Consider the following 22,123-nt stretch of genomic DNA (forward strand, 5'->3'; position numbering starts at 1 on the left):
TACGTCACTCACAGACCCTGTATTGTCACACACGAGTTTACTGTCCATTGGACACCGTGCCACATGGCCGGCCTCGCATTTCGACACGAGCCAGCCACTCGGGTTATACACGCGTCAAAGGCGATAGATAACACAAAGTACATACACTCCGGCACACAGGGAAAGCCAAGAAACATGGTTTGCGTGGGCCAAAAACGCCGATGAATTCACTAGCTTCGATACACATAAACCGTAAAAGACTTCACAAGTCATTCGTTGTTTTTCTTTCAGCGATGTAGGTCACATGGTAGGCGTAAGACACCACGAAAGAGGTCACGTGAACCACGCAAAGCTCAGTAAAGGAAATTCCGTGACCGGCACTTTCCCAGTGGAAAGTGGTGGTGGAAGGCAGACGTCGTAATGGAACGGTACCAAAAGGGACGGATTTAAAGCTTCCGAGGTTCAGGCACCACGGTACTCGTCTGTTTAAAAACGGTAGCGCTGTTTGTAAACATCGACATGCATCAACGATATATAGTCAGCACTCAGCAGTGTGTAAAATTACACGATGCCCATATTGACACCAAAGTTCGATGTCTAGCTCCTCTTAAAGTGGTAGAAGGTAATGAACGCTCATGGAGTTGAATGACAGAACAGGAAACAGCGGTAAAATGGCTCTCCAAGTAAGGACTGCTGTTTCGATTGTGAATCTAAAATATATGCATCCGTGCAATTACTGAAGAGTTATGCACAAAACAAAACTGCATGAAGAAAATTTACGAACAGTGAGGATAATGAAATACAGAAATACAATTTGCAACGCTAATATTGTTCAGGAGTGCAACACCGCATATAAAATGCCGATAGTGAATAGCAACAAACAAGCCAGATCTCTATCATGGAGACCGAAGACTGAGGGTCAGTGATAGCAGCAACTCACTTCACAAGAGTACCCCATCAACACACTGTCAAACAACAATCAAAAAGCACAATCCTTCTGAAAGCATGGGTACGTATTCCAACAACCTCAGTTGTAATATACACTATTTTCAGCACTTAAAACATGCACATCGAAGCTAATCTACCAGCAAATACACACATTATATACGTTGCAGGATATTATGCTCAGAGTAGTAATACGTCCCGCGGTTTCCCTAATGGAGCGAATACCCAGTGCGTGGGGTTGTTCGGTCATCTATGCAGTGCAGCTCGACAGGTCTATGCTGAGAACTCGGGAAACGACCGTCACCTCGACTGAGTCGAGGCCGGTTTCCACTCAGAGCTACTAGCGAGTCGCTCTCCAGCAGAGACTCTAGTCAGAGTCTCGTATCGACTCAGGCTACACAATAGATGAGTAAGACCTACCCGACTCAGTCTACACTGCATATCTGAGTCAGGCCCACCGACTCCACATCAGATCTCGACCGGTACACTAACTACACAAAGCTCCAATAGCATCAGCTGTTCCCGTTGTATACTTATTGTGCTGCAGGAACCTCTCAATGACCCAGTGAATACCCATAATGTTACCATGTAAAGCCAAGCCTGTAAGTATTTTACTAGGTGCTGTGCGCTTGCTGTGCGTAACCGCAGAATACATGGAGGTACGGCGGGCTCGAGACTAAACTTTATGCATATCGTGCTCAGTACCCTGTTTGTCTCGGAGCAATAACTCGCGTCTACTTGTCCATACCAGCGGCGGCATGACGCGAGTCCGCATCACAAGCCCCCACCTTTAAGGCATCATCGTGAAAGACAGTTGAATCGTCCGGCGAATGGAGCAGTATCTTCTCGACTCTGTGCGTATCTCCCAGACCAGAGCGGAGGGGTAGTCCAGCCAACCCCAGCAGACTAACTCCCTTCATCGTTAACCCGTCTCGGCTCCCTCCTTCAGGCCCGGACAGCCGGCGGGCGCTGTGTCTCTGTCCGTCCTCTGGACTCTGGAGCCAGACAGATCTATATCTGTCACTCCCAGAGGACTACATAAATACCTCGGACAATCAGCGCCGCGGACGGGAGTGGCTGGCGCAGACAGCGGCGCCGCAGAGCGGAGACGCAGTTACAGGCACATGGGATATCCAGTCAGACGACAAGGCACGGGAGACAAGGAAGGGGGTACATATTCCCTCAGATTGAGCGATCTGACTCTGCCTTTAACCTCTCGAAAAGTTGTGGAGGATGACATAACCTGTTAAAGCGGTGAATGCAATACCTGTCTTAGCCAACCACGCGACTTTCGGAGGTCAAAGATAAAGAAAATATGGAAGCGACCAGATACCAGAGTTCAAAAGTCTGTCCACACCGGCCCAGCCAGCCTATTGGCGCGGCGCGGCCATCGGCAGCGGCCCGGGGCTGTTGTCCCTCGGCCGGCTGACCTCAATCTGGCGTCATCGTCCGGGCCGGAGCCGCGCTGATACCCGGACAGGGCCACTCGAGCGGCGCCGGCGAGCAAACTCAGCCAGCTGGCCGGCACCGCGCCGCCGCCCGGAGACAGAGGACCGTCCCGGCTACTGCAGGGACAGAGGACACAGCTAGAGCAGCAGAGGGCCGTCCTGCAGAGGCAGAGGGCCCAGCTAGAGCAGCAGAGGGCCATCCTGCAGGGACAGAGGACACAGCATAGCCGGCAACTACGGAGACAGAATACCGTCCCGGCAGCAGGCAGAGACAGAGGACACAGCTAGAGCGACAGAGGACCATCCCAGCAGCCACAGGGACAGAGGACCCAGCTAAAGCGCAGAGAACCGTTCCGGCAGCAACAAAGCACTGCACTGCCGACAGGGATAGCGACAGAGTAAGTTGCCAGTAGCGACGGAGACAGAATACCGCCGTCAGTAGCTAGAGACCGAGGGCCGCGAGGCCACCACACGGCACTGCCGGCAGCTACACGGATAAACCACTTAAACCCGTAAACAGGAACCGGTTGTACGAGATACAAGACTTTGAAGGCTTCAACTAGGACGCAACAACTAATAGCGGGAAAACTTTTAGATTTTCATCAAAACTTCCTCGCAGCTTTTGCAACTTGAGTTATGAAGCAGCATATATTAGTTTAGGTCTGCACTTAAATGCAAGTCACATGCAGACCAGGTTGGCTCTAATAAGTATTGAAAAAGCGTTCTTTGATAACGAAATAGGTTTTCAGAGTGAAGCTGAAACTGGTTTAGAACAATTTGTGTCCTCTATTTATGAATGAAACGCACGCGCTCATTTTAGTGCTGCGGAGGTAATGCATATTTATGTTATGCCAGCGCTGTGGATTTGTGTGATGTTGCCCCTTATCATTCTAGTGTGTAGAATTCCCGTAAAAGATCTATAAAATCGGCGTGCTAATGACAATGACTGGTCCCTGGGAAAGAAACAGCAGAGGGAACAGTCTGGAAGCTATTGGGATGGATGGACGGTCAGAAAAGCTCCGAACTTTTCTCGCCACGCCTACGATACACCGCACATCACGAAGAGAAAACAACTTCGGATCGTACACCGGCAATCAAGTACAACTCGCCCCATTCCCAGTTACGCCCTTTAGTCGCATGGTTGAACTTGAGCTCCGAACTCACAACAGAACCCCTTCACAAGCCATCAGGACAGCAAACAACGACAACCTCCCGCAAACGACACATCTGGGAACCACCCGGCTGCGACAACCGCCGCCCAAAATCCCGCACTTTACCACACCACAGAGACAATGTCTTGCGGTGAAACTGCAGCATCGGTCTTCACGGTCACTCGGGTGAGCCCTCCGCTCCGAAAACAAGCCACAGAGAGCCACGGTCACAAACCAGGGCAGCCGCAAGGGGAATCCTCCAATAAATACCGAGAGAGTGGCGAGCCGGCGCCTCTCCGCCTCTCTCCAGGTCACGAGGTCATGGCGCGCGTAAACTCAAACACGCCCCGCTGGAAAAATGGCGCGAAGTCGGCCAGCGTGCGCCGTGTGACGCCCGGGTGCAGCGGACAGCTCGGCAGCCCGGAGCACTTCTCCAGCAGCCGCCTCAGGTACTCCTGTGGAGCAGCGAAAAACCACAGTCAGACACGAGTCGGATGGATGTCTTCAAACAGGCTTCATTATCTGCCCGTCAGTCCAACGCAAAAGAACTGTCGCCACTAGGGCGGATGTACCAGAAATATAAGTAGTGGGAGGCCGCACGGACTCATTATCGAGCAGCATGTTGATCACTTTTTACAATTATTCGCAGAATGATGCCGATACGATGACGCGGCCAAAGCCTCACCGACGCCATTTGTCAAGTGGTCATGATTTAATACATCGGTGGCGGTGGGCGTTTTTGTCGGAGAGCAGGCCGCAGCCAAAGCCTGTGTAAGGTGTATGGTTTAGGTCGGCTCACTCAGAGCGTTACGGCACACGGACATACAGACAGACACACAGACAGCCGGTGCCATCGCGGCCCGGAGCAGACACATTACGGCCGGCGCGCAAACAGAGCCCCCCGGCGAGGTACGGACGGCCCACGCTCAGAGCACTCACAGATGGCACTCAGAGAGGCGGGGCACTCACGTACGGCCGCCTACCAGAGCACTCACAGAGGGCACTTATAAAGCCAAGGCAGGGCACTCAATACACTCACAGCTCCACACTCCATAGAAAATCAACAGTGCTCACAGTACCCACAGGAAACTCAGCGCTTACACCACTCACAGGAACAGGACACACAAAACGTTCACAGCACTCACAGGTAAGACACTCAACACCGCATTCACAGCCGTAATAGAACTCTCATAGAACTCGCAACACTCACAGATACAGAACACTCACAGCACCCACCATAGTCACAACCACAGGACACTCATGCCACTCGGCAAGATCGAGATTCGAGAACGAGAGAGCGAGAGAGAGCGAGAGCAAGAGAGAGAGAGAGAGAGAGAGAGAGAGAGAGAGAGAGAGAGAGAGAGAGAGAGAGAGAGGGAGAAAGAGAGAGAGAGAGAGATAAGAGAGAAAGAGAGAGAGAGAGAAAGAGAGAGCGAGAGAGCGAGAGAGCGAGAGAGAGAAAGAGAGAGAGAGAGAGAGAGAGAGAGAGAGAGAGAGAGAGAGAGAGAGAGAGAGAGAGAGAGAGAGAGAGAGAGAGAGAGAGAGAGAGAGAGGGAGGAGTTCGTGTCACCAGAATACGGGGAAGGTCATGGGTCGCCGCCGCGCCGGTAGATAAGAGCAGCGCGCTGTGATGACGGATGGGCTGTTCGGCTGGCGGGAGGGAGTCCGAGACTGTGGTGGTGGCGCGAGTTATGTGGGGCCGGCCGGAGGAAGTTTGGGGCTGGGGCAGGGAGGGATAGCTGGGGAAAAGGACGGAGGCAAACAACTTCAGGAGTCTATGATGTCGTCTAGATGAACGTACCGAAAGCTATATTTACACACGACTCAGATCAAGCGTAAGATCATCAAGAAACGGGAAATAAAAACAACAAATAAATATATCAGCACAAGGAGCCGAAGCCAATAACAGAAACTAAAGCATTGAATCATGGATGAAAGGAACACAGTAATATCAGCTCTACTGAACGAGCCAGGTTATAGAATGTGTCGCATGGTTGAGCGAACTGAACTGGGTTACCTGAAGAATAGTCAACTAGATCAGAGCATCAGATCACCGGAGAAGCGCCAGCAACGAGAACAACAGCAACCAGTAACCAAAGACACAGTGACCAGAAGCCAAAGACCACTTATCAGTCACAGTGACCAGTAACCCGTCACGGTAACCAATAATGAGAGCATCGGAAACCCATATCCAGAACCAGAGTAAACAGTAACCAAGACACAACGACCAGTAATTGGTTACAGTAACCAGTAATATGTCCAGAGCCACAGTAACCAAAGCCACCGCAACCAGTAACCAAGATAGCGGCCAGTTACCAGTCAGAGTAACCAGTCACCTGAGCTTCATTTACCAGAAACAAGAGCTTCAGTAACCAATATCCAGGGCCACAGTAACCGGATCCCGCTTGGACAAATCACTTTCACGGCTTCTGCGCAGGTGTCCAGGACACAGGTAAATAAATCAATGGAGGTCAAACTGAAGTCTAGCAAATGCGCATAAGCTAAAACGGAACGCCGCCGCCGACCAGCATAGGCGATCCAATCAATTAACCTAGCATTCACAGTTATAATGGAATTACTGTAATGTAAGGGAATTAGCAATATCCGCCCTAGTATTGCCAGTGCAAAAATGATATCAAGCAGCTTACAATGAAACCTCCAACTCGCAAATGACAGTGCCAAAGTGGTTTAACGAACGAAGGTTGGTTTTATCGGATCGCAGAGTGGTATATTTGTCAACATCTGCCAGTGGCAGCCACCATTGGTTTACTGAGCCCCGGTGACCGCAGACAATGTCTGCCAGCCCCATGCGTCGTGTCTACCATCGCTGATGACCAATCCCATTGACCAGACCCCGTGTCTTTGTACGATCTCTGTATTATCGGACTCAGTCCTTTGGCGCACCTCTAACCAGGCGCTATCAGTGTCCCGACCCTCTGTCACTGTCCGTTCTCCCTGCATTCTAGGGTCGTCCTTTGGCGCACCTCTGACCCGGCGCTATCCCGGTGACCTGACCCTATGTCTCTGTCCGTTCTCCCTGTATTCTAGGGTCGTCCTTTGGCGCACCTCTGACCCGGCGCTATCACAGTGACCTGACCCCATGTCTGTCCGTTCTGCCTGTATCATAGGGTCGTCCTTTGGCGCACCTCTGACCAGACTTGATCCCAGTGACCTGACCCCATGTCTGTCCGTTCTGCCTGTATCATAGGATCGTCCTTTGGCGCACCTCTGACCCGGCACTATCGCGAGGCAGAGAGGTGGTCACCGTCCGACCGCCTGCCAATCAATAGTTCCCGGCGGATCGGGGGGGGGGGCACAGGGGGGGGGGGTGCTCGTGCGTCATCGACCACAGCGGCACACCGTTCGCACGGTCATCCCGGCACCCCGACACCGCGCCGCGGCACACGGGAACGACACATAGTCCACACGGCACACATTGCAGACAGCATACTGCAAATATCACACACTGTAGACAGCATGCTACACAGGGGACCACGACAGACAGCAAACTTCATAGAATACCAATGTAGACAGGTGACTACAAAGGACTGACAACGGAAGATAACGAATCCGAATAAACTCTCGTTACAACTTATGAGGGAGTTCCATTGACAGCTCATAATGCTTGAAAAAAGTTATTAAGCAATTGCAATCAATCAAAAGGCAGTTACTAATAAATTAAAATCCACACATTCTTGCACGGTTTTTGCCGGCGCGTTCCCCGGAACGCTGACAATGTGCACCTAGCCGGAGTTCGGCCGCCTCATCCCAGGCGATCGCCGGAGCCAGGGCCGCCCGAAGGCAGGCGTCCCAGCCGCGCCGGGCAGCCGCCGAGCGCCGTCGGCGGTGACAAACTTGGTCAGCAAGCCGCAGCGCCGGCCACAGGCGCGTCGAGTTCGACGAACACCGGCGGCTGCGACAGGCCGGTCCGCGGCCCGGCGACTGTGCGCCCGCCCCAGCGGTCACCGCGCCCCTTCTCACCTCCAGCTGACCGCGTCGCTCGTTGGCCAGCGTCTCGGAGGTCCTGCCGAACAGTTTGGCGGGCGGCAGGCGGACGGCGGCGGTGGCCTGCTCGCCGTACCGCTGCGCCACGTAGCGGTGCAGCTCGCGGAACCGCTGGAAGCGACGGTACAGCGTGTACCGCTCGCCGCCGGCGCACAGCCGTATCTCGTACTCGAAGTGAGCGTCTCGGCCAGCGCCGCGCAGAACGTAGCGAGGCACGGTGACCACGGAGGCCGGCGGCGGCGAGTCGGAGCCTGCGGGAGAGGGAGAGGGGAGGTCAGAGCACTGTAACGGTGGTAGAAATGCGCCGAAAGGCGGACAAAACATAAGTCTGCTCAACGACCGAGTAGCGCTCAAAGACTGTCAAACTCTTGTTTGAGCCAACTGAACCAAATTTACTATATTTTTAGAGAAAACATCAAATGAAGGAAAGTGTGCCGATATTTGAACGTATTACTTCGTCCAGGATAACCAAGGACGGCTAGGTAGCCAAATAAGGCCACACGGTGTACGAGTGTCCTATATTACCCAAGAAGGACAAAACCCACAGTGCCGCTGCTCTACGTGTCTGTCGTCATAGGGGAGACCCGGGAGGTATGGGCCGGTTTTGTGAAAAGGCAATTTTCTTCCAGTGGGAAGTGGCTAGACCCGGTTTTTCACTATGCATACGTGAAATTGCCTTTCGCATGCAAAGTGTGCCTGATATTAGGCATCTGGGATAAACTATTTTGTCTCGAGATAGCTTTCAATAAATCATGCGCTTTTTCGATCCATCAAAATACACCGGGAGGTATGGGCCATGGCCCGGGAGGTATGGGCCGGTGCCATGTTTCATATTCTTTTCTCGATAATGAGAACAATACTCGTAGCTGGTATCTACCTTGATCTCTCTTAGAGCCCAGGAACCGCATAAGCGGCCAACAGCTTACTTCATGGGGGTCACGACTCACGTGGGCACATATGTCTTTTGGTAAACTCAGTCATGCTCCATGAAATAAGATTAATAATATTTTTTCTGTTCGAATGAAATTTGTAGTTAAATTTTCGACCTTGCGCGACAAAAATAAAAGTTATTGAAGAGGACATTCAATGAAAGCATCATTGTATTGATTTAGGATCAATGGGGGTGGGTGGCCCAAACCTCCCGGTAAGGACGCCAGAATGTGCGTAGCATCTCAGCTCATAAACTTGCAAGAAAGCTTTAAATTGTCTATCCAGTCTTAATTTGCATGCTTTTAGCTTTATATTACCGATGGTGTGACATCATAAAACGAGCCTGCTTCAAATTTATCACGAATTTTCTGTATGTACCGTATTTTACTCGAAGAGGGCAAAAACGCTTTGTCACCGCTCATTGCCAAAGAAGAGTGAGAAAAATTTTGGAAATCACGTGGGTTGTATAACGGAATGGCTGCTACCAGTTAACGCGGTCAAATGTGTAAAAATACGCAACACTTCTTCAAAACTGCGATGGCCCATACCTCCAGGGGGCCCATACCTCCCGGGTCTCCCCTACATATATGCACACTGCACAGTGCACGACGTTATGCTTCTAACCACCCAAAGCGAAGCGACAGAGTCGAGATAAAGAAACCAAAGAGCCAGCGTAGAACGTCTGTCATGGCCGTCGCCCTTCGGCGACACGTCGATAAAGGGCGTGAAATCACGTTTACCAGCGTTAGGTGTCGAAGATCCTCACACTCCCGGGGACGGGAAGTCGAAAACGATGGCCATCGAGCAAGGAAGCGCCAGATGTTTTCAAAACAGAAAAACGAAGCAAGGCTAGTTGAACGCGACTGGTATTGAAAAAGGCATGACAACCAACACGCTTTCCATCGTAGGCTCACATGCTACCTTGAGCCAGGTGGACAGCCATTGATACAGTACAGCACCTGATTTACTATCTCTATACCCTTGACCTTCATGAACTAATCTCAAACCGCGTCCAATATCTTGGCTGGGGAACCAGCTGGCAATCCCGGCCGTGCGCAGCATGTACCGAACGGCAGCGCGGCGAGCCATGTGGCGCGGCCAGAGCTGTAAATAAGTCATCACAGCCGCAATCGGGCTGATTTGTGGCCTCTGTCCTCCCAGCTGCCGTCGTCATCCAGTGCAAATGACGAGCGCCGGCGACCAATCGCACTGTGACAAACAACCCAATCAGTTGGACGGCGAGACCCCGGAGAAAAATGCCAACAAGGCAGGAGTGGACCGCACCTGCGGCTAACTTATCCCGATAACTTTGCGTTGAAAAGTTCTCAATATACCCGAGCAACATAACAAGCTCTGGCAGGTATTGAGCTAAGGGGATCAAGTTTTTGCATCCTTCTGTGTTGCACCTACACAAAAACCACGTTATGGGTATGCGCCAAGGAAGGATTAAGTCATCCTGATGGTTCTCAGTATACCACGCAGCCTGTTGAATTCATATGAACCACGCAAGGAAGCGCAATGCTTCTTGCAGAATACATGTGACATGTACGCGCAATTTTGTTGTGCATTGATCTTCGGCCAAGCATAAAATACTCAATTAGGCGTTACAACCCAACTTTCCTGGTAGTCTCGGATTATTCCGTAGCTCCCATCCCACTCCGTGGATCAGTCCGAAACCAGTTGCACAAATGTGGGCCTGCACCTGCCCTGTATAGAGAATGACGCGGCAGCGCGCGCTGTTATTCAACCATTACTGCGGCTGCGGGCGCAGGCAGAGCAAATATAAATTTGAGGCCCGCTTCTAGCCATCAATTATTATCGCAAAGTTCTGGACCATCGCAAAACATATCAATAAAACGTGAATTCGGCACGCTCGCTGTGTCAAAAATAGACCACGTCGTGACAGAAAATTCGCAACGATGATGGGCAGTCACATGATAAATGCATGCGGTCTGACGCTTGGCACTCGGCTATTTCTGGAACAAAGCAGAACGAATACAAATCAAAAGAAAAATGACCCGTCTACGACGTGGGCGGTTCTGTTTAACCTGTCGACATCATTTCGACACCCGAGCCGCTATCACACCCGGCGACCGCCGCCCCCGCTGTCCAGCCCGACACGGGCCCACCGGCGGACGGCGCCGAGCAATACCCCCAGCGCGGCGCTCTGTCAAGACCTCTCCTCCTCAGCTGTCGGCCCAATATCGGCGAATAATTGAAGCCGAGATTCTTTACAGCGACCGGCTGCCAACAATGACGAACCGGTCGGCGCCGCCGACGGTGGACCGAACGGCGGGTGCAGTGGAGCGTGCTCGCTAGCACTCGCGGCTCCGGCCGGAGCAATCACCCCGGGGTGCTACCGGCCGGAACTGGCGGCTCGTCACGCCCAGAGGCCTCTTGCACCAAAATACCTAACAAGGGAAATTCCGATTCACTTAGATTCTGTTGCACCGGATATCCACTCCAAAAAAACTTTCGTAACATTATGCTAGAAATTATACGGAGCAGCCGCGCATTTACGTAATGGGCTGGTGCAACAAAATTTACTTCCGTAAGTTAGCTAACTACAAAAATAGTTTGTCGATTCTAATTATCTGGATATTATGGTGCAAGATGCCTCAGGCAGAGGGAGCTCGCCGTCACACGCACCGCGCGCGGCAGCCGGCCAGAGCCGCGTGCCATCCGTCGCGTCGGCTGCAGACGTGCGGCGGTTCTAATATCGCATTCCGCACGCCTGGCGCGGTCGGCTCAGAAGGGCCTCGTCGCAGCGTGGCGTCAACAGTGACAGCGGAGAAATGCCGTGGGCCTGGCTGGAGTCTGAACGACCGGTCCACAAAGGCTGTCAAGTAAGCCACACTATCGAGCACAATGGCACAGCAGCCATTTGTGGGATATGATATATTTATATACCAATTGCTGTCAGAAGCTACTTCATGATCAATAAAAGCAAAGCCACACCTCGATACAATGACCTGTCGGATAACCGTTCTTTCCCCGGTGGGACATTGCTTCTTCCTCAGCAGACGAAAATACCGGGACGGCGCCGAACTTCAACGTACGGCTGTTCCCTACGGTCCCGAAGGCCAGGATGGGAGATATCTCGCCGATTCGGGTGGGCGAGCGTCAGATAAAGTACCTACACGAAGGTGAGGGATAGTCTCCGACCACTGCCGCCCAGAACCTGACTCCGAACAGCTCAAGGGAGTAGGGACTAATGGGGGGGGGGGGGGCATCAGTTTCGGACAGTTTCACACCATCACCATCAGTGGCGGAGGAGAGGGGACAGGGGGACGGGGACGGGACAGATGGGGGATATCGTACAGCGGCATAGAGAAAAGAGTCAGGAACGGACAAGGCAGAAAGGACAGTGACAGACAGGAGTAAGAGTATGGCACAGCGAAAAACAGGGAACGAATAAGAAACACGGGACTGTGGTGGGACAGAGAAGAGGCTAACAACATGCAAACCGGTAATGGCGCTGGATCACGGGCGACATTAGCCATCAGTAGGGTGATCAATCTCGCCAGCGCCTACGAGACTAGCTAGCTATACTAGCGGCGACCAGAGACGCTGGAACCGAGACGGCGTTTTATAGCCGCCCACGAGACGAGCAATGGACACCATATGGAAATCGTCAAGAGACAGTATAGCCGAGACCAACTGAGCTACTGCGGCCGAGACCCAAAACAGATACGCTTTGTTAGAGACTGTGTTTGAGACGCAGCTGGCCCGAACGTGTTAGCGTTAGCGCCGGCCCGCCGTACCGGCCACACGGCGGCAACTGAGTCGGCCGTTTTCCCACTCCGGCGGCAGTGGTGATTCACGCGCGGCCGTTACTCCCCCGGGGAGACACAAATCGGAGCGGACAGGAGTTACACCGGGCGGCCGGCCGCTCCGCAATCCTGGCCGGCGCCGGCCGTCCCCGCGGCCCCGGTCCCCCGGGGCAGGCTGCCTCCTTCACTGAATAACGCCGCTCGTTGGCGAGAATGAGCAGCCCAGTCACGTCGCGACGGTCAAACGCAATGTAAAATTCGGGGAATCTGCTCATTATGCAGGCGCACGCACATTAATGACGTTGGTTAAGTGCATTTCAAATAGTTTGAGAGGCAGAAAATAACTTTAACTGGCACCATTGGTGTCTAATCAAACCTTCAGAGGGAAGTTGACGGACTGCGTGTGTGTTCTATGGCGACGTGAGACGGGGGGAGGGGCAAAGGCACGCCAACGGCCTTCCATCACATCAAGGCTGACTACTTAAAAATATTTAATGCATAAACATGAGCTTCCCAGCCGCCGCCCACGCCATCCGATCAGATGCGAAGTCTATGATGGTTACGCCTCAGTATGGAACGGTTCACCGCTAGACTGACAGCATCCACCCCATCTCTATGCATGAACTGATCAACCACAGGCTGCTTCGGGTTCTGCGACACCTGAGCGAGCGTCATTTCAGCGAACGACATTTGAGCGAAGCCTTTTCAGCGATTATCAATTTAAGCGATTGACTTTTTCAGCGATTGTCAAGTCGGCGAATTCAATCACAGCGATTATCAACTTAAGCGAGGACCAGAATCAGCGAAACCAGATTGAGCGAATATATGGAGGTCAATGGGGACCAATTGAGCGAACACAGTTACAGCGAAACCGAACGCGACGGAAGTCAATCATTTGCTACTTTTCGGGAATTCTTGCCCTTGGAATACCCGCTTGGTATGTGTCATGCTTCAAGCTGCATGCAGCAAATTAAAAATTTGCTTTTAAGCTTGGAAACCACAAAACTATCTGGCCCAGGGTATATATCTGGCCTCATTCTGCTACCTTGATCTTGAAATGTGGAACGTGAGAGATAGGACGATGGAAGGAATGCCAAGGACCGATAATAAGCTCGAGGGATGGCACAGGGGGATCCAGTCTATGTTTCAGGGACCTCACCCAAATACTGGAAATTCGTACGTTGCTTGGGGCAAGAACAAATTTTACAACATGGGGAACTGATCCAAATTCAAGCGGGGGAAGTTCGCGAAAAACAGCACAAGCAATATGAATCTCTGAACAAACGCTTGGTCATCATTATTGGCAAACAGCAGGGGGAGGGGGGGTGAAATCGAACCGCTGGAATTTTTGAGAAATGTGGCATTAAATTTGAAGCTTAATGTCTGAACTTTAAGCGTGACATCCGCCATCCAGTTCCGGATAACCATGAAAAGTTCCGGAAACATTCGTTGTACGTACGCTCGCAAAATAAAAAATAAAAAATAAAAAATACACCGTTACGGGACGATGAAGTGTTTCGCTGAAATGACAGTCGCTCAAACTCTATTCGACGAAAAAGATGTCGCTGAAACATAGCTTTCGCTTAAATTGATAATCGCTATATTTGATAATCGCTCAATTTTATATTCGCTAAGTTGCCAGTCGCTGAAAATGGTTCGCTCAAATGACGTTCGCTCAAATGACACTCGCTAAAGTCGCTCGCACCGGCTGCTTCGTTGCCTGGGACACTTAAAATAGAGCACTTAAATTCAGCGGCATACGCTATGGTAGGGCGTGACGCTATGGGAGGGCATATGCCCCTGATGCCTCCTGGAACTACCAATGAAAACCATGGATCGTATTGCATAGCAGCCATTTCCACTGCAACCATACTTGCTTACATGCTTAGATGTTTTATGCTGATTGCCACACCAGCGATGGTGCAGGTGCGTTATGATGATTATTTTGACCGAAAAGCTGGACGGCTGAAAGCTACCAGAGTTATTGAGCACTTCCTTGCGCGATCACGCCTTGGGCAATCGGCTCATAGGTTGAGTTTACGAGCTAGTGGCCATTGCACCATGAGGAATCGATGCCATACTGCAGGGTGAAAGGCGGGCCTATTGACAGGACGGTCGGTCGGACAGAGGCCATAGATCGGTCAGCAATGCAGCAGTGTGTTACCAGCGGTACGCCCACCCACTCGCCTGTCTACAACAGGGACGGCGCCAGCCACCGAATGGAATACATAATCGAGTTGGTTATAATTCGCCGCCTGCCGTCGCGCCGCCCGCCCACGCCGGCGGCGAGCTGCGGGCTCGGCGGCGCGACGTTCCCCCAGGCAGCACGGTATTAGTTTGGTAACCACCTCCAGATCTGTAACCGAGTGGCAGTGACGGGGAACGGCCACTGTAACCCAGTTTGCCCGTGACGGGGGGCGGGTCACTGTAACCCCCTGCCTGTCAATGACGGGGACGGCCACTGTAACCCGGTCTAGCAGTGACGGGGAAGGGAACTGAAACCCAGTCTAACAGTGCCGCAGAGGTCACTGTAACCCAGTCTGCCAGTGACGGAGAGGTCACTGTAGCCCAGTCTGCCAGTGACGGGGAACGTGCACTGTAACCCAGTCTGGCAGTGACAGTCACTGTAATCGAGTGCCTGTCAGTAACGGGGGACGGCCACTGTAACCCACTGCCAGTGACGGGGGACGTGCCGACGCCCGCGCGCTCCGAATACATGCCACCACTCTCATTCCAGAGTCTCGCCGACCGGCTCTCGGCAGAACAAGGAGCCTGTCGCCGCCAGATCTCCCAAAGGGCAGAGCCGCAGCTGCCGGAGACAAGGTCAGCCGAGCGAGCCGGCGCCGGCCGACCGGCCGAACCGCAGAAACAGGCTAACAATGTAATAGAACTGGGATAATGGAGTGTCACAGACAGATCCCAGCTCGGGAACGACAAAGGCTGCAAGAGCCGGCAGGGTTTAAATATATCGCGAGTTTGTGCTCGGTGCTGTTACCGATTGTGAATTGAAACAGTTGTTCAGGTGACCTATTGATGTCCCAAAAGGAGCAGCAATGATAGAAACAAACAAATAATGAAGCTCGAAAAGGCAGGGAGACGTAATTTAAGGCAACAATCTTTCACAATGTTCCCAAAAATTTAATGGAAAGTCGGCATTACTTTTCGGTTAATAACGACATAACCACCGCCAGTGGAAATGCTTAACAAGTAATCGTCACATTCAAAGAAATTGACAATATCCTGCAATTCTAGCGCGCATCATGTTTAACTTCTTGTATTATTGTAGTCTTGTATTTTCAATGATTATCAACAGGCCTACGCCCAATTACAGGAGAAGTTGCGCTTGAAACAATCGAGCAAGTTTAACTGCTGAAAGGCAGTGTTGTTTGCACTCAACAGCGTTGAAACACTTCACCGCTCGTGAATAACGTATGAGAAACCCATTTAACCCGCGCCCTGATGGGGGGGGGGGCCATTTTGGCCCCCCTGTGGTTTTTCTTAAATAGCGAGAAAACGGCGGCGCGCAGCGCCGCCAAATTTTGGGTACCTTACCGGGCATCAATTTGACACCTTCACACAAAATTTCAAGTCACAGGTCACCTCAGGTCAGGAGTTATTGAGGTCAAACTGAGGTCATGTTCGAGTAAAAATGAGCAAAAAACATGACATCTTGAAACGCTCACCAATTCTACAGTTAACAAGCAATTTTAAAGTTCTTTATGTGGTTGTGTAGAGAAAAGACGGCGCTACAAAACTGCTATCTCGGATTTTCGAAATTTTGGGATTTTGACCCCCAAAAATAAAAAAAAATTGATTTTTTTAGAAAAACTCGAAAATTTTCCAAAAAATTTTCGAATTTCGAAAAAACCGGAATATATGTGATAGTCCCTGCGCTCTTCGATATACATACCAAATTTTAGATCGATACCTCTTTTTTTGGCCAAGTTATAGCGAAAAAACTGTTAAAAATTGATGACGTCAAATTTTTGAACTCAATTTTTAGCAATTCTAGACCTCGTAGCGCAAAACGGAGACCACCATTGAACTCCCCGTGACGAGCTGCATCGAATCGATACCCATTTTATGCAAAAATATCAACTTTGAAATTTGACCTAATTTGACCTGACCTTGACCTGACCTTGACCTGACCTTGACCAAAACGTGACCTAAACTGGCCCTGAAGTCTGTCTGACCCACATAATCGCATTTGTCATGTAAAATGGACCATAAAACATGTATCACACGACACTTTCATATTGTGACCCCCCAGTGACCTGACCTCTGTGACCTGACCTGGTATCAGTGACCTCAAATAACAAAATATGTGTTTGAAGAACATTTCTCCATCGATGATTTTCAATGAAATGCATTTTACTCGATTTTACAACGCATTTCTTGAAATGCCTGTAAACGGTGAAAATTCGACCTTTGACCTGACCTGTGACGTCATCGGTTTGACCGAGGTCAATGAAATTGGGTCACAAGGTAGTTCCCCGCTGGGGCTATCCAACACCGTTTACCGCTTGTCGCTATGTTGCGTGGTTCTCGAGATCTGAGGGGGGGGGGCCAAAATGCCCCCCCCCCCCATCAGACCGCGTTGCTCGGCAGACCCCATCTGGGCGCGGGTTAATAGTTATCTACCAGTTAGGAGCGGAGGCTGTCAGTTCTACGCCGGCCCTCCCACGGGCGAAGACGTTCACCGGCCGCCGGGGGGCCGCGAACATTCTGAAACACCGAACCGAGGCGCCGCTGCTGCACCGGTCGCCAGGGACAGCAGGTATACCGAACCACCGCACCAGTCCCTGCTGGCGCCGCACCGGCCGCCAGAGCTGACAAACTCAATTCAAATGCAAATCGATCCTGCGCCGCGGCGGTCTCCGTCGACGGCCGGAACGCAGCCACCGGCGGGAGGGCTGCTTTGATGGGCCGTTCCGACGCTGACGGGATATCGACCGCGACTGCAAGGTCGTGAGCGATGGCCGAGGACTGGGGCGGCTCCGGTATCTGCACGGCTCGACCTGACCCTGAAGGAGTTCGATCCGTTCCGGGCTTTCCAGCAATCCAATTATCAACCATCAGCATTTAACATGTAAAAGAAAAGTTTAAAGTTTGGAAATTAAAAATTCATATTCGTTAAAAATATCGCTTTGCATCTGAGTGAAATTACTGATACCATGAAGTTATTTCAGGTCTCAAAATATCAGCATGTGGGTTTTGTGTGAGCTCAGGATGAAAACAATCGATACACAGGCCGGCTCACGAAACGATTTAAGATCTCGTCCTTCCTTGTAACTCTCATTGCGTCAAATGGCTGACCTTAGTTGCACCAATGTGAAAAGAATATCTATTAAAGAATGGGATATAGATTCTAAGATAGGTAACAGAATGACTAATGCGAATATGTGGGTGACCCTATACCCTACGGAGCAATTGTTTCATCCTTGAACTGCAAGCGCCGCATACGAGATACATATCTATCGAACGTATTTGGGAACACCATGGGGTTGATGCAAAGCATTTCACTCTTTGCACCCCATCCCAAACAGTAAGAAATAACATCCTAGCCACCGCGACGCTTCCCAAAATCGGGGCTGCCCGCACGATCGCAGCGGTTCGCATCCCAGCAGGGCGGTAGAGTATGCCGCAGCGCATTCGTGTTTAGCGGTACAGTCTACCAGTGCAGTGAGCGCCGCAGCGCGGCGCGGCGGGCGGTGCAGTCATTGCTGTCACGCCGTAACGGTAACTATGGGTCTGCTCCAGTCGCACTTCCTAACACCTCTAAACTCCTCCAAGAGCAAGCTAGAGGAGGTTGGAGCAGTGTCCTTGGCTTTGTAGGGGCTAGAGCTGCCACTGGAACAGGGAAGCAATCTTGGAGGAGTTTAGAGGTGTTAGGAAGTGCGACTCAAACAGACCCTATGCAAGCAGTCAGTCCTATAGCGTGCGTAACTTTATGTGGCATGTCGCGAAGACAGGGCGGGCGGGTTTTCGGTCATACGTACAGCAAAGGGCGCAGCAAACGGCAAACGGCGGTGCAGCAAACGGCAAACGGCAACACAGAGGACTCCGCAGCTGGAGCTTGTGCAACAAAAAAATGTCATTGAGCAAAAGTTAATCATCAGCGACGGCGGCAGTGCGACCTTTTGCTGAATGCAGTTTTTGCTGCTAAGACGCAATAAAGAGACTTTAGCCCGAGCACTGCAATCATATTTCAATCACGATAATAGAAGAAGTTTATCATCCACTATAGTGCGTCAGTCAAGCTTAGGGCCGTCATTCGATTTCTTGGACCAGTCATTCAATCGATCAGCATCCGCAAATATGATTTGCTCTCTCTGCACGCCCGACATCCTGTCAAAGGCCGCACTAAATAGCGATTTATATCAAATCGCGAATGAAAAGACCAAAAAAATCTCGTCTTGTTCCTCACATACACGTAGATCATAGCAGTGCAGCTAACCAGGTAAATAACTGAAAGAAACACGCAGCCATGGGTTTCCCTTGATACGCAATGAGCTGGAACCGACCTGGACGGGGACCTGTGACAGGAGCAAACAGCTTTCAATCTGGCATCGCCGGCTAAAGGTCAGCTCACAGCGCGCGGCGGTCACAGACGGGCGCGATAGGTGCCGACGGCGGAGGGCCGTGGGGCGCCGGAGGGGTGCGACTGATAGACAGCCTCCAATCCTCCAGCTGCCAGTGCTTCTGCCGCACTGTGTGGGTGGATGCGGTCAGTCAGCGACCTCGACAAAGCGACCTCATCTCTGAGCAAGGAAAGGAAACGATGGATGAAAAAAAAATCCAGCAGCGACAAACTGAAGCCCAAGGTTAGCTTTGCCAGCCTCAGGAGCTGTGTATAAGCTCGTAGTCAGATTTACGACAGCCTCGTAGTCAGATGCTGTCAGACGCTCCGTAGACAGGATGCTGGACCGTAGATCAAATATCCGTATAGGTACTTTATCAGAAAAGCCGAGACAATGCTGCAGGCTAAACTTAAAATAATGATAGCATTAGCCATGTTATAGGACTAATACTACGAACATATCAAATATTATTGATACAGATACCAATGTAGCCGTCCTGAAATGCAAAAATGAAGAATGCTTGTACGCAGTATCTTCACCATTGCCCCAGTAATTGGGAAAAATCATTGCGGTATCAGTGCCTTGGCTTTGGGAATTTACCAGAAGTACCCAAATTGCCTATAAGCCCGATGAAAACATACCTACGTGCATTACACAGCCTATATAAAAAAACGCAGGACTGGGTTGCTGACATCACATGCCATCGGAATTGGTTACAGCTAAAATCTCTAGCGGCCCTTGGGCTCCTAACACCTGTGGATAGCGCGGCTCCATTTTCAGCTCAAACTATATTGACATGTCCCACAGGAGGCAACGTGAGAGGAGGTCGGAACACCCCGACGATAAAATTGGTGTTTACGCTCCAACGGCAGCTCAATGTTACCGCTGAAGGCGTGGTGGGTCAATATTGCGCGGTTGCGAAGCCACAAAGTAGTACTGATCGCGGAGAAAACGAAGAATAAAGACAAATGTGTTGTCGATACTTCGACAGTGCACTTTGGTCAGTTTATCTAAAAAGGTGTATGTGATCGAGCCATAGCAATGCAATGATGAGGGATGGGAAATGTGTCAAAGCAGAAAAAAAATAAAGAATGATATGTAATGAAAATGGTAAAGAAGGATTGAGCGAGAATAGGGAAGGGAAGAGATGCAGGGCGGAAAGGGAGAGGGAGAGCGATATGCGAGGCTCTGAGAAATAAATAAATCTGGAGGCCAGTTTTACCAACAGAAAAATAGCCGCCTGCCGGAATTTTTTGCCTAGGGACCGCTTCATATATGGTACGTAAATAGTAACGCCCTATCAGCTAACGTGCCGGCGCTTTTACACTCCGTATGTGAAGCGGTCTTTAGGCAAGAAATTCCGGCAGGCGGCTATTTTTCTGTTGGTAAAACTGGCCTCTGTACGGGATTTTCAGAAGCAGCGACTTCCTGTCAGATTGCGCCGTGGTCTCCAAGAGCTTGCTACCAGCCGTGGCAGCCAGGCCAGCCAGTGCCACCAGTGGCAATCTATAAGACCTGACACTGCCCGCCATCCAGGCTCTGGCTATTTACGGTACTGTTCCCTAGGGCGCCGCTCTAACCCTCTCTCGCTCTCTCACAGGTTGCCACACCTTCCTATCAGCCACCTCTGTGATGGACGGGGCAGGTCGCCGGTGACCTCGCCTCGCCACGGTGACCTCGCCACGCTGGGCCGATCAGGAGCGATCGATGTGCCCGGCGTCGTGCTCTGCCCGGCCCGCACCAACCAAAGCCGCCGGTCTCATTATAACACCATTGCGCTAGTCGCCGGTGGTCACCGGCCTTACAAATAGCCGCCTGCGGTCCCTCTCTGAAGAAATGTTTAAAGGCAATAATCTACTTTCAATACGGAGTTTTAAACCGAACTGGCAGTTTTGTATGTTGTGCAATTCCGAAATCTATACGTTTTATCCTGAATGAGCCATTCTTTGAACGAAATGGACATTGCCAACATTAATGCAAAATGTTAACGCCAAAACAACGTCATAGGGAACTCCCCCCAGTCCAATTATGTCTGCCAAAACGATATGTACGGCGAAACTGAAGGTCATATGGCCAAACATAACCTCTAACCTTTTAGGAATATCACGCTGATAGCAGATGAAACTGCTTGCGGAATGTGCCGTTGGAGTTTTTAAGCGTGCATTTCGTCAAGCGACTGATATGATTAATTTTGCCCTACATAAACGGTTATCTGATTGGCGTTCTCGAGCAATACGATTTCAGAAGTCGCAGTGAAAAACTGTAACACTCAATAAAGCTGTTTCTGTCTAACTGTTTCTATCTAACTTGACGACCGTCTGTTGCTAAAGGAGCATCGAGTTCTTTCATAATATGCAAGTTGCAGCTAACACGTATGCTTCAAATCACGCGGAGGCTCATCTACATACACATATTATATAACTTTGTGGGTCACGACTTACTTACTAATTAACACTAATTAACGACTTACTTACTAATACTTACTAATTAACATACGAGAAATCAGGGAATAGCGGCAAACAATGTACGTGCTGAACTAATGCGACTTATTCGACTTGCTGGAACTCCAATGACCTCTGCTGATCAGCCGACTGGCACGAGTTTCGGCCGCCTTTGTCTGCACACAGGTGCCAGATATGGAAACGAGTGAAACTTTCCTCTGAAATCCTCGCGTTCAGGCACCGCTGCGACCTGGCGACCACCATTAACCTTTCCAAAATAAGACCACTGAAGCATGCCTCAGCGGTTCGGGATAAAATAGCATGTCAATGTGACTTTCAACTATGTCGAGCAGACGAACGGACGACAGCCCCCGGTTCAAAAGGTCTGAAGGTGACCAAGTTCGCGCAGAGCGGACATATAGCGGCCAGTCGCAGCGGCCTGCCCCAGGGCAGGTTCATTACTGGGCCGTGAGGCCGTCAAACTCTGTCAGCCGGATTAGACGGCTACAAACCCAAAGCTCGGCCCGCAATACTGCGGTATCAGCGCGGGGCGCCCCCCGGCCCCGTCTAATTCCTGCTATCTCCGAGCTCGTGGCCGCGACTGGCCGGATCAGTGCCGGTGAAATTTTGGCCCGGGCTCGGGCCGCCAAAAGCCGCCCGATCCCCGCCCCGTGCTCGGTAGGGCTCGAGTAGCCGTGGCACGACCTCACGCTGCCCATACCAATGTGTCCGACAATGGACGTCCGGTGGCGCGGAGCACCTGCACATACAGGCCGGTACGAAATAAAGTTATGGAGTTGGGACTCTATCCACCACCGTTACCTAAGGTTTCAGCACTCGAAACAGTCGTCTGGTGTTGGTAGAATGGGT

The 22,123-nt window shown here is 51.2% G+C and overlaps 1 protein-coding gene across 1 annotated transcript in view; it reads right to left on the reverse strand.

The window, feature by feature from the left end:
- Nucleotides 1-22,123, reverse strand: part of LOC122380614 (kinesin-like protein Klp98A) — a 118,464-nt gene continuing 96,341 nt past the window's right edge. Inside the window, exons 18-19 of the mRNA XM_043363920.1 lie at nucleotides 7,505-7,779; nucleotides 1-3,978 (exon numbers count right to left, since the gene is read on the reverse strand). Of these exons, the coding sequence (XP_043219855.1) occupies nucleotides 3,835-3,978; nucleotides 7,505-7,779 (419 nt within the window). The 3' untranslated portion in view covers nucleotides 1-3,834. The remainder of the gene's footprint in view (nucleotides 3,979-7,504; nucleotides 7,780-22,123) is intronic.

This window comes from Amphibalanus amphitrite, unplaced genomic scaffold (assembly GCF_019059575.1).
Source record: "Amphibalanus amphitrite isolate SeventyFive unplaced genomic scaffold, NRLGWU_Aamphi_draft 000102F_arrow, whole genome shotgun sequence".
Classification (NCBI taxonomy): domain Eukaryota; kingdom Metazoa; phylum Arthropoda; class Thecostraca; order Balanomorpha; family Balanidae; genus Amphibalanus; species Amphibalanus amphitrite.